Source organism: Caretta caretta, chromosome 1 (assembly GCF_965140235.1).
Source record: "Caretta caretta isolate rCarCar2 chromosome 1, rCarCar1.hap1, whole genome shotgun sequence".
Taxonomy (NCBI): domain Eukaryota; kingdom Metazoa; phylum Chordata; order Testudines; family Cheloniidae; genus Caretta; species Caretta caretta.
Window position 1 is genome coordinate 110,808,965 of NC_134206.1, and position 13,969 is coordinate 110,822,933.

General features: G+C 40.2%; 1 protein-coding gene across 1 annotated transcript in view; it reads right to left on the bottom strand.

The window, feature by feature from the left end:
- Positions 1-13,969, bottom strand: part of TUBGCP3 (tubulin gamma complex component 3) — a 122,250-nt gene that overhangs the window by 36,200 nt on the left and 72,081 nt on the right. Inside the window, exons 14-15 of the mRNA XM_048855426.2 lie at positions 2,085-2,274; positions 602-737 (exon numbers count right to left, since the gene is read on the bottom strand). Coding sequence (XP_048711383.1) covers positions 602-737; positions 2,085-2,274 — 326 coding nt within the window. The remainder of the gene's footprint in view (positions 1-601; positions 738-2,084; positions 2,275-13,969) is intronic.

Consider the following 13,969-nt stretch of genomic DNA (forward strand, 5'->3'; position numbering starts at 1 on the left):
ACATTCCCTCACTAAACTCCCATAATTTACAGAAGTCTCTCTGATGCAAGGCTGACCGAGAAAATATTCACTGTTCATTTTCTTCATAATTCCGTACCACCAGTGTCAAAGACCCTGCCTCCGATTCTCAGAGTGGCGACTGAAGGAGCTAATTTCAGCCCCCTGATTCTGGACTACTAGCCCCTGTATAAATTATAGCAGGACTCTCCCTACTCTCTCTCTCTCATACTGCTCGTGTAAGGGACCTTATATCAGCAGAGGTTCAAATTTAGCAGAGATAATCTTATACTTTTGGGGGTTGGCGGTGGGGAGAGGAGGGAACAGTTGGTTTAGAAGGAGGCTGTGTGTCATCCACCAGCTTTCCACCAAAGATTCACTCTAATATTGGGTGAGGAAAGGCAAGTCTCTGCTGGGAATCTCCGGCCAGGGTAAGGCCAGTTTGTGCTGTGTGAGCAATACAAAGTGACCTTAGTGGGCAGAAGAATGTGACTCAACATGAATAGAAACTAGAAGTTCACCTGATGCTGATCCAAGAGCTAATTTTAGATATTTATACCCAGAAAATAATTTTCATGTCAGGAGCTGAAATGACCCAGAGTACCTCCAGAAGTCTAACATCCAACCGTTTGAGGATCTCAGGATTATCAAACTGTGCATTAGTTGCCCTGACAGCTGTTTCAAGGATTCCTGTCAGATTATGCTGATACAAAGTGGTAGCTGGTCGGGCAAGCTCTGGCCTAGAGGTTACAAAAATAAAGTCATTATATACAGTTTATGATATTGTATAGTAGTTACTTTGCAGTATGGTAGCAATTGCAGTGAGTCTGTACAACACTTAAACATTTGTCTCCAAATTGTATTTTCAAAATTAAGGACAACTGCCTACATTCACTACATGAATGACAGAGAAATGAAGCATTAAATAACATTGAGAGATTTTAAGTAATTTGCCTATCTGTGTATATAACAAACATCAGTGCTAGTACTAGATTCATTACCATTTAATGCAAGTAATTACTTTAAAAATTGTATTAGTATCTAACACAAAACTATAATTTTAGTCACATTTACAATCAGAATGAACTATTGTTTATTTGTAGTGCCTTAATATGGCAGCTACAACCAGAAAGCCACTAATTTTAGTTAGTGGTTATGAGAGACTTGTACATACTAATCTGAAGTGCTTAGACTGGCTGATGAAAGTATCTAAAGCCTATAATCCTCAGTTTAATGGGAACTTTTTAAAGTTCTACATCAAGAGGTTGTTTTTCCCCACTAATTATGCGTTTAAGGCAGTATTGATTCGATACATGATCCCCAGTTTTTCTGCTGCACATTATTTGCTTTCTTAAAAAGTGCAGACACATTATCAATAAAAAATGTTGGCCAAAGTTGTTTTTGATGTTTATCAAGTTAATGGAAGCTTTTTAATATACAATCTGTTTTGTAGAAAAGAAGAGCTGCTTAATGGGTTTTTTAATTCTTGCACATGAAATTTCAGCAACATGACCACGAACTAAAATAAGATGCTATGCAAGTATGCTTCTTACAAACTCAGCTGGGCACTTATGCCTGCAGTTGAGGGTGCCAAACGTTAAAGATGTGAGCTGTCAGTTGAAGCTGTAATCATAAATCTTACCAACATACTCTAAACATTTTGGAAAAAAAAGGAAGAAAAAGAACGAACGAACGCAATACACTTAAAAGGATGTAGAAATGTTGTATTTATAGCCCTGCTCATGAGTGGTGTTTTAAAAGTACTAGAAAGTGAGACAGAATTTAGAAATCACAGAGCACGGGCACTGGAAATGCAGGCAGCCCAGAGCACATCAGGAGGGAGAGGGTAACAGTAGTTCAGCTTTTAAAGATCTTGAAATTCTTTTGTACTTACTACTTACAGGAAAAAACAAATTTCAACTACTATTAAAAGGTCAAAAAAATCCAGTCTAATATTTTGTTGAATCTAAGGATGTCTATAATAGTAAAATATTAGCTGTATTAAAATATTTTCTTTTTAGAAAATGATCTGTTGTACATTTGCAAATATTCAAAATGCAGTATAATTGTACTGCATGTCGTCTTACTTAAGCAAGTCCATTAAGTGTCTTATAAAATCTCCTTGACCGAGAAGTAAGTAGCGCCTCATAGCCTGCATGTGCTCCAGTAAATTGTATTTTTTATTGAGAACATCCAGCAAGTATTTGCTGGTCTCAAAGTAAGCTGCATCGATTTTTCCCTGAAATGCATTTTCCAAATCTGTGAACAAGTCAGCAGCTGCAAAAACAAAAACAGAAAATACAAGGTTATTAACATACGTATTTAAGAAAAACACTGAAGATGAAAAAAATTATACAAATGTAGAGGTATTACCACTTCCACAGATTCTAATTCTCTATTTCTGAACTGACCTATCCATGAAAAATAGAGAAATGTCTGGAGTAGCCCGTACATCAGTGTCAATCAACATTAGGCAAAGATCATCAATATTGACCTTCAAATTAAGAACTCATACTATTTCATAATTTTTACAGAAAATATCTGTCTACTTTCGCCATCTGCTGTGATACTGTGGTAGTCAGGATCACACACTGTTCTGTAACCATCCAATAGAACATACAAACAGGATGTGTATGCAAAAGGGGACAAGACAAAATGTGCTGCGATGGCTAAAACAAGTCTTTAAAAGTTGAGAGTTGTGGGTTAATAATATAAATTAAATTTTCAAGAGTTAAATTGTAATCCCGACATTCTACTTAGAGCTGAAAAACACTTGTCAGACCAAAGAAATTGTATAAAGGGACAGAAGTTAGAAACAGTGGCAGAAATGTAACAGTGAGATTTAAATGCAGGGGAAGAGGCAAGCAACCAAGAAATGATATACTTGGGGGAAATAGCTGAAATATATACATACCAGGAGGGAGAAACCTAGGAAGCACCAATGTTGCAAGAGACTTAAGTGTGAGTGGAAAGTAAATTCAGTATTACCAATCATGAGCGTGCAAAAGCAAGTGTCAGGCTAAAAAAGTCATGAGATTGACTAAGAAGTTGTGAGATTTTTAGAAAATAATAAATGTATGTTCGTTTATATGCCTTCTATTGATTGAATCTATAGAATTCGCATTCCAGCTTCTCTCTACAACCATGGAGGCTATAAAATTACTTTTTTTTTTTTTAAATAAAGAAAGCTGAGATTCTCATGTAATCACATGAATCCAGGAGTTGGCGCTTTAAGCAAAAACACCAAATATCACAGGACTCACAATACAAGTTACAAGAGCTGGCAGCATCAAAATTAAATGTGGGTTTTCAGTGGCAGGGGCGGAGATGGAAAAAGGAGTGACCAATACACATATGCTTCAAAACTGCAAGGGAATCACATCAATGAATAAGGAGGCAATAGTCCATCTCTACATGACTATGGTACAAGTGCACCTGGAATATTGTATTTATAACCTTCACATCATGTTACCATTGACATTGATGAAATTCAGTGAGAAAAACAACAAAAGTTACCAGGAAACTAGATTACATTTACAAAGAAAGATTAATAAATATGCATAACTAGGTAAATGAAAAAAATGTGTGTGTGGTGGAGCTATAAGCAGCCTACAGATATTTTAAAAATAAATGGATATAAGTGACTCAAACTAGAAGAAACTGAACAAAACTAAGAAATTGTATAAAGGGACAGAAGTTAGAAACAGTGGCAGAAATGTAAGAAAGGGAACACTGTGACAAAATATGAAAAATTTCTTAAGAGTGAAATATGTTAGAATGAGATTCTCCAATGGGAAAGGGTTGTTCCATTTAAAGTTTAAGTGGACAAAAAACACAAGAAAGTGAATTGTAGGGAATAATCCTGCATTGTCCGATGGATGGCGTTAGTGATCTGGTAGTTTTCCATCATCTCCAACGTTAGTCAATTTGGAGGTAAAAAGGTAATAAAGGGAAGAAAGTATTACCTGAAATATGCATTTAAATAAATGGTGTTATTTTACACTTTTGTGCAAATACAACAATGCCATCATCTCAGGCATTGGCACCCTGACAGCAGGATTGTCTGGCTATGTAGACTCCCTCCTCAGGCCCTACGCTACCAGCACTCCTAGCTATCTTCAAGACACCACTGACTTCCTGAGGAAACTACAATCCATCTGTGATCTTCCGGAAAACACCTCCTAGCCACTATGGATGTAGAAGCCGTCTACACCAACATTACACAGAAAGATTAACTACAAGCTGTCAGTAATATGTCGATAATGTCATGGCAAACCTGGTGGCTGAACTTTGTGACTTTGTCCTCACCCATAACAATTTCACATTTGGGGACAATGTAAACCTTCTAATCAGCGGCACTGCTATGGGTACCTGCACAGCCCCACAGTATGCCAACATTTTTATGGCTGACTTAGAACAACGCTTCCTCAGCTTGCGTCCGCTAACGCACCTACTGTACTTGTGCTACACTGATGACATCTTCATCATCTGGACCCATGGAAAAGAAGCCCTTGAGGAATTCCACCATGATTTCAACAATTTCCATCCCACCATCAACCTCAGCCTGGACCAGTCCACACAAGAGATCCACTTCCTGGACACTATAGTGCTAATAAGCGATGGTCACATAAACACCACCCTATACCGGAAACCTACTGACCGGTATTCCTACCTACATGCCTCCAGCTTTCATCGAGACCACACCACACGATCCATTGTCTACAGCCAACCTCTACGATACAACCGCATTTGCTCCAACCCCTCAGACAGAGACAAACACCTACAAGATCTCTATCAAGCGTTCTTAAAACTAAAATACCCACCTGCGGAAGTGAAGAAAAAGATTAACAGAGCCAGAAGAGTACACAGGCGTTACCTACTACAGGACAGGCCCAACAAAGAAAACAACAGAACGCCACTAGCCATCACCTTCAGCCCACAACTAAAACCTCTCCATCATCAAGGATCTACAACCTATCCTGAAGGACGACCCATCACTCTCTCAGATCTTGGGAGACAGGCCAGTCCTTGCTTACAGACAGTCCCCCAACCTGAAGCAAATACTCACCAGCAACCACACCACACAACAAAAACACTAACCCAGGAACCTATCCTTGCAACAAAGCCCGTTGCCAACTGTGTCCACATATCTATTCAGGGGACACCATCATAGGGCCTAATCACATCAGTCACACTATCAGAGGCTCGTTCATCTGCACATCTACCAATGTGATATATGCCATTGTGTGCCAGCAATGCCCCTCTGCCATATACATTGGCCAAACCGGACAGTCTCTACGTAAAAGAATAAATGGACACAAATCAGATGTCAGGAATTATAACATTCAAAAACCAGTTGGAGAACACTTCTATCTCTGTGGTCACTTGATTACAGACCTAAAAGTTGGAAATCTTCAATAAAAAAAACTTCAAAAACAAACTCCAACGAGAGACTGCTGAATTAATTCCATTTTGCAAACTGGACACCATTAAATTAGGCTTGAATAAAGACTGGGAGCGAATGTGTCATTACACAAAGTAAAACTATTTCCCCATGTTTATTTTCCCCCCTACTGTTCCTCACATGTTCCTGTCAACTGCTGGAAATGGCCCACCTTGATTATCACTACAAAAGGTTTTTTGTTTTTCTCTCCTGCTGATAAGACCTCACCTTACCTGATCACTCTCCTTACAGTGTGTATGGTAAAACCCATTGTTTTATGTTCTCTGTGTATATAAAATCTCCCCACTGTATTTTCTACTGCATGCATCCGATGAAGTGAACTGTACCTTACGATAGCTTATCCTCAAATAAATTTGTTAGTCTCTATTTGTTAGTCACAAATACTTAACATTTTTTTAGTTTATTTTAAACTTCAAAAAAAGGTGGGGGGGGATTGGAATGGGGCTACTGGAATAGGGAGAATATTTTTGTTGAGGTTTTGCAGGTCCAGAATCTGAGACCATCATTGGCTTTTGGGATTAGGAAATACCAGGAGTAGAACCCCCAGCCCTTTAGCTCTGGCAGAACATTCTCCACTGCTCCCTCCCTTATGAATGAGCGCACCTCTTGGGCTAGAAGCTGCTCTTGAGAAGGATCCCTGAAGAGGGACAGGGATGGAAGGTGGGAAGAAGGGGAACAACAAAACTGAAGAGTGTATCCCAGTGCTACCATGCACAGACCCATCGATCCAAGGTGATACAGGCCAACGCTCAACAGAAGTGGGATAACAGGTCCACAAAAATGGGGGAATTTGGATCCATGAACTGTCTTGGCACATCATCCTCAAAAGTTCCATCAAAATGCCTGCTTTGACCCCAGTGCAGGTGAAGACTGTGGCAGATATCTCCTTCTCTAGTCCCTGATCCTCCTCCCACTATAATCCTGTAAAGGGGGGAAAGAAGGGGGTGGAGCGAGGAAGGGGAGGAAGGCGGGGGGAGCGAGCAGTCAGCTGTGTCCTGTGGTGCTTTCTCACAGGGGCTGGAGTATGAAGGCCCAAGGACTTACGTGTGGCCCTTGAGTCCTTTAAACTGTGAAGTTTGGAGTCTGTCTTCTCAGAAAAGAATGACATACCCTCAAAGGGGAGGTCCCACAAAGTTTGTTGGACCTTGTGTGGCAAGATTGAGGATTGAAGCCACGAGCTTCTCCACAAAGCCACAGCTGAAGCCATGGATCGGGCTGCAGAGTCCAGCACATCCAGGGCAGCCAGTAGTGACGCCTTTGCCACGGACTAGCCTTCCTCTATGAGTGCCACAAACTCTCGTCTTGACTCCTGAGGTAGCAACTCCTTAAATTTTTGCATAGAGTCCCAGTAGTTGAAATTGTACCTGCTCAGGAGTGCCTGGTGACTAGTGATCCTTAGCTGGAAACCCCCACCAAAAAGACCTTCCTCCCAAAAAGGTCCAACTTTTTTTCATCTTTGGCCTTAGGTGTCAGTCCCTGTTGGCCTTGCCTTTCCCGCTTGTTGGCTGCTGCCACCACCAAAGAGCCTGGTGGTAAGGGTGTATACAGGAACTTGAACCCTGTCACCGGGACAAAGTATTTTCTTTGTCTCTTTTGCAGTTGCCCTGATGGGGTCTGTGATAGCACCATTTGGCGGGGGCGGGCGCAACGTCACCCTTGCAGGATCAATTGCTGCCAAGACGTTCACAAGGGAGTGGGAAGACTTTCTAATTTCCTCCACCTGGATACCCAGGTTCTGAGCTACCCTCCTTAGCTTTGGTGCACCCTATAATCCTCCTGCAGGGGCACAATATCAGTTCCCATGACCGCCTCATCTGGGGAACAGGAGGAAGACACCTGAACCAGCACCGAGCCCTGCTCTTCACCCTCAGCACTGGCTAGGTCCTGTGATACTGTCTCTTGGTACACGGTACCAGAGCCTGGATCGTGTTCTGGTGGTGGAAGCAGTCTGGGCTCTGAAGCCACCAAATATGACCTTTTAGAATGGGAACCCGCCTGCGCTGGAAATGCCCAGGGATTCCAGAAAGGCCATTGCATGGGGAACTGCCACTGTCCTGGTGGCCACACCACAGGTCCAGGAGGGGCACGGGGCCAGCGGCAGGTGAGACACCAAACAGCAGAGGGCACTCCTGGCTGAAAAGGGCTAATTCCCTGGACAACCAGCAGGAGGCGCCGCAGTGGTGAGTTGTTGCCCTGCGACACATACACATTAAAAAAACCCTTAAAGAATATTAAAGTTGCAAATTGAACACAGACATTTCACCCTGTGGCATAACACTGACACCCACATGGGTCATTATCAAGGTTGGAACCTTTGGATCCACCATACAGACCTCTGCCACTTGACAAAGTAATTGACAGCAACAGTTGGTCGTTGTCCTCTGTGTGGTCAAGCATCGAACAGGGATGAGAGAGACACTTTTGCCAGAAGGTTTCACAGATATTTGCTGACAGCAGAGAAACAGAAAGACTCAGAAACCTTGGGTTCCATTCCAAGCTCTGAAGGAAGTGTTCTCTAGCAGTCACAGACTGTTCTGTCAGTTCCTTTACAAGCTTGACCCCTTCTGCCCTGGTCCCCACAACCGGTCCTGATACTATGTCTTCCCCAGTCCCCGGCTCCTCAACCCAGTGCCTGGTTCCTCAACCCAGTGCCCGGCTCCTTGACCAGCCAGTCACAGTTCCCTCCGCCACTCCAGTTTGTCATCCAATTTCAGTCCCTCCCCTCATTCAGTCTCCTTGACCAGCCAGTTGCAGTTAACCCCCGACAACCTGGTTCCTTGACTGATCGGTGTCTCTTCCCCCCACCTCTGTAAATCCCCATCACCCCACCAGTGGTCCCAGCCTCAGCCTGTTTGTCCAATCAGTCCTAGTCTTTCTTCCTAGTTATCCCCACGCCCCCACAGCTCCCACCCTCAGTTTCTCTACCCTCACCCAGGCCCCAGTTTCACCAGAGTCCTCATCAATCTACTCCTTTCCCTCCTCCACCTGGTCTGGCTCTCAACCTCTCTGCATTTGAGTCAGGCAGATTATTTCTCCAGGCTGTATGAAAGCACAGGAGAGACACAGGATCCTAGCTCTCATTTTTGATGCCATGACCCACTTTGTTCCAGGGCAGCTAGGAGCTCAGCTACAGTTATAGCGAAAGTCTGGCTTCATCCCTGTGGCCCTATGTTGGAACATGCTCAGTCGCTCTGTGGGGTAGTGTACGCGGAATCTGGTCAGCATTAGAAGCTGTGAGGCAATGGAGTATGGTCAGTAAGCAGAGTCTTCAGAGATTTTAGCTTCCAAATTCTACTGCGCATGTGAAAACGGATTTTTCAAAGCCTGTAATTCAGCCAAATTTTGGAGATTTTCACAGGAATAGCAAAAGGCACATCCCTAAGACAAAAAAAGCTTCCCCATGTTAAATTTCAAAACCCTACTCCATATCATAGGGGCACTAATTTCTCACAGAAAAAGTTGCTTTTCCCTAGCTTCATTCTTGGAAATTGGTGAACTGGTTTGGCTGAAAATTTCCTAAAAATTCAACCTGAGGTACACTCCTGGCACAGAGTGTTCATGCCAGAACAGTTTGGGAAAGTTAAAAGCAACCAAAACCAGGTTCTGATAAGGGAAAGTGGCAGAAAACCTTAATTACCAGCGATGGTGCCAGCTCTAGCCATAACAGTGGTATCTGCAGTAACACTAGCTACTATAAGAATTCGTAAGTGTTAAACCATCATGCATTAGGGCACAATGCCTGTTCATTATAGGGGTTCTCACAACTTCCTCTGAAGCACCAGGTTATAGTTACTGTTGGATAAAGAATACTAGACAAGTTATCTTACATGGCAATACCCATATTCCTAGGATGCCCAAGACTGACCAGTCCAGGTAGGTATAAAATAACTGGAGGAGGTTGGGACTATCAACAGATACAATTGTATTATGGCAAATGGTTGGAGGCGACATGTCACCAGGGAGGCCTGCTCAATTCTAATGGTCTCTCATCAACCATGACCTCCAGCCAGTCCACCATTATCTTCAAAATGTGAACTGAGGCTTACAGGAGTTGTCTGTGCTGGACCACTTAGTACTGTCACCCATTTGAACTGCTGCATGCCTCAGTTGTTAACTTTGCCATAAGTTCATGTTGAAAAGTAGGAAGAAAAATATTTAAGGAAGGGAGAGGAGAGAAAAACAATGTTATGCCAGGTCCACCCCAAAGTCCATGCATTCCAAAGCTCAGTCCCTGAGGAGCCACTTCCTTCTACAGGGTGTTTTGAGCCCAAGTGGAAGGCAAGACAAAATAGCAGACAAATCAGCCAGAAAGGAGCTAGAACGTCTAATCACATGACCTAAGCTCAGACCTTGCATAATACTTCTCTTTGATCAACAGCTGCATAGAGTGCCATTTCTGTTCTGGGTGTAAGGCAGCTAAGTGGGGGTTATTGCAAAAGGATTTCTTCTTAGCATATGTGCAACATGCCTCAGGTGGCATGTGACGAGGATTCATCACTGAATTTGGTTCGCTGATTAGATCATTAGCTTCCCCAGCATGGGCCAGGTACTAATAGGGAGTGTGACGTGAACAATGAACAAATACATATGTGCATTGTATAAGAACAGCTTCCTTTTATCAGTTTTACATTTGATTTCTTTCTCAATTTCATACATTGAGCTCTCGTTCTAGCATTATCAGACAGGCAACCTGAATAACCTTCTCTACACTTCCTATAAATATCTCTTCCCATGGATACAAGTTTAAACATCCAATGATTACTGTCACCTGTTTGGAAATTGCAACTCTAGTATGGCATTGAGCTTATTTCACTCATTGCACTACCATTGCATCACAAGATGTAATGTAATTTCCCAGACTGAACATGGGAGCCAGGAACTCAACACTTTTAACCCCAACTTTGTCACACACAAGTCAGTCATAACCTCACTCTCTCTTCTCCATTCCACTAGGAAACAGGTACCACTTAAGTAATTAAGTAGTATTATGACAAACTGGCTACTCTTCAAAGTAGTAGATTCTTGAAGCCAAAAACAAACAATGGCATTTGCAAAACCTTTAAGTTTAAACATACTGGAATTTGAAACCCTACAGTGATATAGTTCTCTACCTCCATGAAACCAAGTTCTGTTTGGGTGTTTTTTGTTTTGTTGTGGGGTTTTTTTTTTTGTTATCAGCACTGATAGTAAGCAGGTCAAAGTAATGACCAAACAGAGAATTACAACTTTATGCTCTAGGCAGCAAGCTTCACTTTCACGTCATATAATAAGTAAACATACAGAAGTCTAAGTATACCATCAAGAAAGCTTACAATTAATTTATATTACAACAGTAAAGTCATTCTATAATTGTTCATCAAAAATATCAAAAGTTAAATGAGACTGACAAGCTCTCTTTCCAATCACATCTGGTATCATCTGGAAGTAATTAGATAGAGAATGCAGGAAACCTCTTTTACAAAGAAAGATTAGTAAATTCAGCACCACATTAGGAACTATGTGATTCTAGTGGTGGATTTATAAATTAAAAAGGGAACTAATAACATAGCTTATGTCTGACAATTTGTCTTCAGTTACAGCTACTGTTTTTTAAAATTTCTGTTGTAAATAAACTTATTTCTAGTCATTATAATGACAGTATTCTACAAATCACTATATTTCCACTGCATTTAAGCTACCTGGGTTACACCCACTCACTGTCAGAACTCAGTGTTAGTTTAAAGACAGCAATTTTATGTTTGAATAAAATAATTTGCTAAAAACTTAACCAGTTGACTTCCCTTTAAGCCAAACTTCTAAAAAAACTGGTGAATTTAGACTGTGTTTGTCAAACTAATATCAAAATGTGTCAGTTTTTACTCATTTAAAATTTGCTTAGGCGTAATGAATTCTAGCCATGCAATTTTCCTGTGAAAATTACAATGGTAAAACAGTACTGATTGTGTACCAACATGGACTGAACTATCTAAATGGGAAACGACGTACAAAATTTTGTGCAAATTCACCACATTACTTCAATATTTGCCTTCACACATGCATCTAGGTTGCAATGTTTTACAAAAGTTAACCCTGTATTTCCAAATGTACCATTTAGGATTCACCAGCAAAATATTTCATAAGTTTAAGACTTCTTAAATAAAGATTTACACCTATACATACACCTAAAGTATACATCAATTTTTACAATCCATCTAAATACACCTAGGACTATAACAATTTTTAACGTTGTTGTGCATGGGTAAGTTGTGTATATTTTTAAACTGGCTGAATACATATTTTTAATATACTAACAGCTGTCGCATTCTCTCATACATTTCCATAAGATTTGTTTTTAATGCTATTGTAAAAAAAATCCAAAGCTAATTAAAGCAATAAGGCATATATTCAGGTAAAGTTAAGGATTTGATTTAAAATGACAAAAGCAAAAGAATAAAGAATTAAGACTGGAACTCTCTTTAATTTGCCCTATTATAATTAATTATATAAAGGGAAATTTCACAACAGTGGCAGATTAAGCAAATAAGAACATATGCACAGGCAGGGCAGGATGAGTTAGAAATGCAGTTTCACCACTGACAGAATTTTCTATTCTTGTGTGGATGGGCAAGATAACCATTGCTATGTTAATTTGTATAATTTTATTTTACCATATCATTTATACTTAAATTGTAAACTGGTAGGGGCAGGGGCTGTCTTTTTGTTCTATGTTTGTACAACATCTAGCATAACTGTCACTACAGAAACAAACAAACCAAACCAAAACAAACTGTGTATTGAGGTTATAGTCCCCAATCTTGCCAAGATCATAATAGAGTAGGACTAGAGTGGAGTCAATTTAAAAAACAAAAACAAAAAACCTACTGCTGTCTGAAAACATTTTAACTAGTGTCATTTGTAACATCTAAAATTACTGCAATTGAAAGATTAGAGACTTTTTTTCAAGTTTGTTTCCTTTGTTCATTGAAACTCAAAAATTAATTCCCCCATGTAAAAGGGTGGCTTGCTCATGTGCTGGAGAACCTGGGGCTAAACTAGCTCAGATTACAAAATGAGTCCCACCAGAGTTGAATAAGATTATTCAAATATAAAAAGCAGCAGGAAGCAGGAGGGAGCATAAGGAAGAGGTCGAGCTCCTACAGTGAGGGAACTGCAGAATGAAACTGCAGGGAAAGAGTCTCCTGCAGAAGAATCAAAAGTTGTTTTGTTTTTTAAATTCAGTTCAGAAGTAGTCAAGAGAAGAAAGGCAAATTGGATGAAATTTGAGAACAGGTATGGTAGAAAGGAGATTTTACCAGATGTCAGGAACTTCAGAGGATAAAGCTTTTACACCCACAGAATTTAGATTACATGAAAAAGAGTTAGGAGGGGACGGAAAAAGTGCATAGGGTTCATATACCCACAAAAAATCATTTTATTAATATGATATTCAAAATGCATACTTTGATCAAGTATGCACAACATAGTATTGGGAGTCTATTTAACAACCATAGAAACATCACGGTTTAATTTTTTGAAAGGAACATTTATGAATGTTGATAAATGCAAAGTAATGCACATTAGAAAACAAAATCCAAACTATACACAAAGTGATGGGACCTAAATTAACTGTTTCCGCTCAAGAAAGAAATTTTGGAGTCATTGTGGATAGTTCTCTGAAAACATCCGCTCGATACGTGGCAGCAGTCAAAAAACCTAACAGAATGTTAGGAACCATTAGGAAAGGGATAGATAAGACAGAAAATATCATAATGCCTTTATATGAACCAATGGTATGCCCACATCTTGAATACTGCGTGCAAATCTGGTTGCCCCATCTTAAAAAAGATATATTAGAACTGGAAAAGTGCAAAAAAAATAATGATTACGGGTATGGAACAGCTTCCAGATATGATAGAGGTCTATAAAATCTTGACTGGTGTGGAGAAAGTGAGTAAGAAAATGTTATTTACTCCTTCCCATAACAAAAGAACGAGGGCTCACTCAATGAAATTAATAAGCAGCAGTTTTAAAACAAAGGAAAGTACTTCTTCACACAATGACTGATTGGCAGGGGATGTGGTAGGACCGTAGGTATTGCATGTTATTCACCTTTGTTTAGTTTTTAATAAACAAACATAACATTTAGAGTAAAAAATATTTTTAATTATGAATCTGGTTGGACTTTCACAAGTATTCAACAACAGGACACTCTTCCAATCATTGTAGGGGATATGTCATCATAAATGAGAACAAGAATTTACTATGTTCTCTCTCATAAGAGTGCCATTTTAATAAATCACATTAATTCTCTTAAAAAGTTATCTTATAAAATATTTTCAAATTACTTAGGTTAGAGTGTAGTGTTGTTGTTGCCATGTTGGCCCAGATTATTAGACAGACAAAGTGGGTGAGGTAATCTCTCTCACCAACAAAAGTTGGTCCAAAAAGAGACAAGCTTCCACAGAGCTCTTCTTCAGGTTGTACTCGTTTCCCAGACCTGAAGAAGAGCTCTGCATAAGTTCAAAAGCT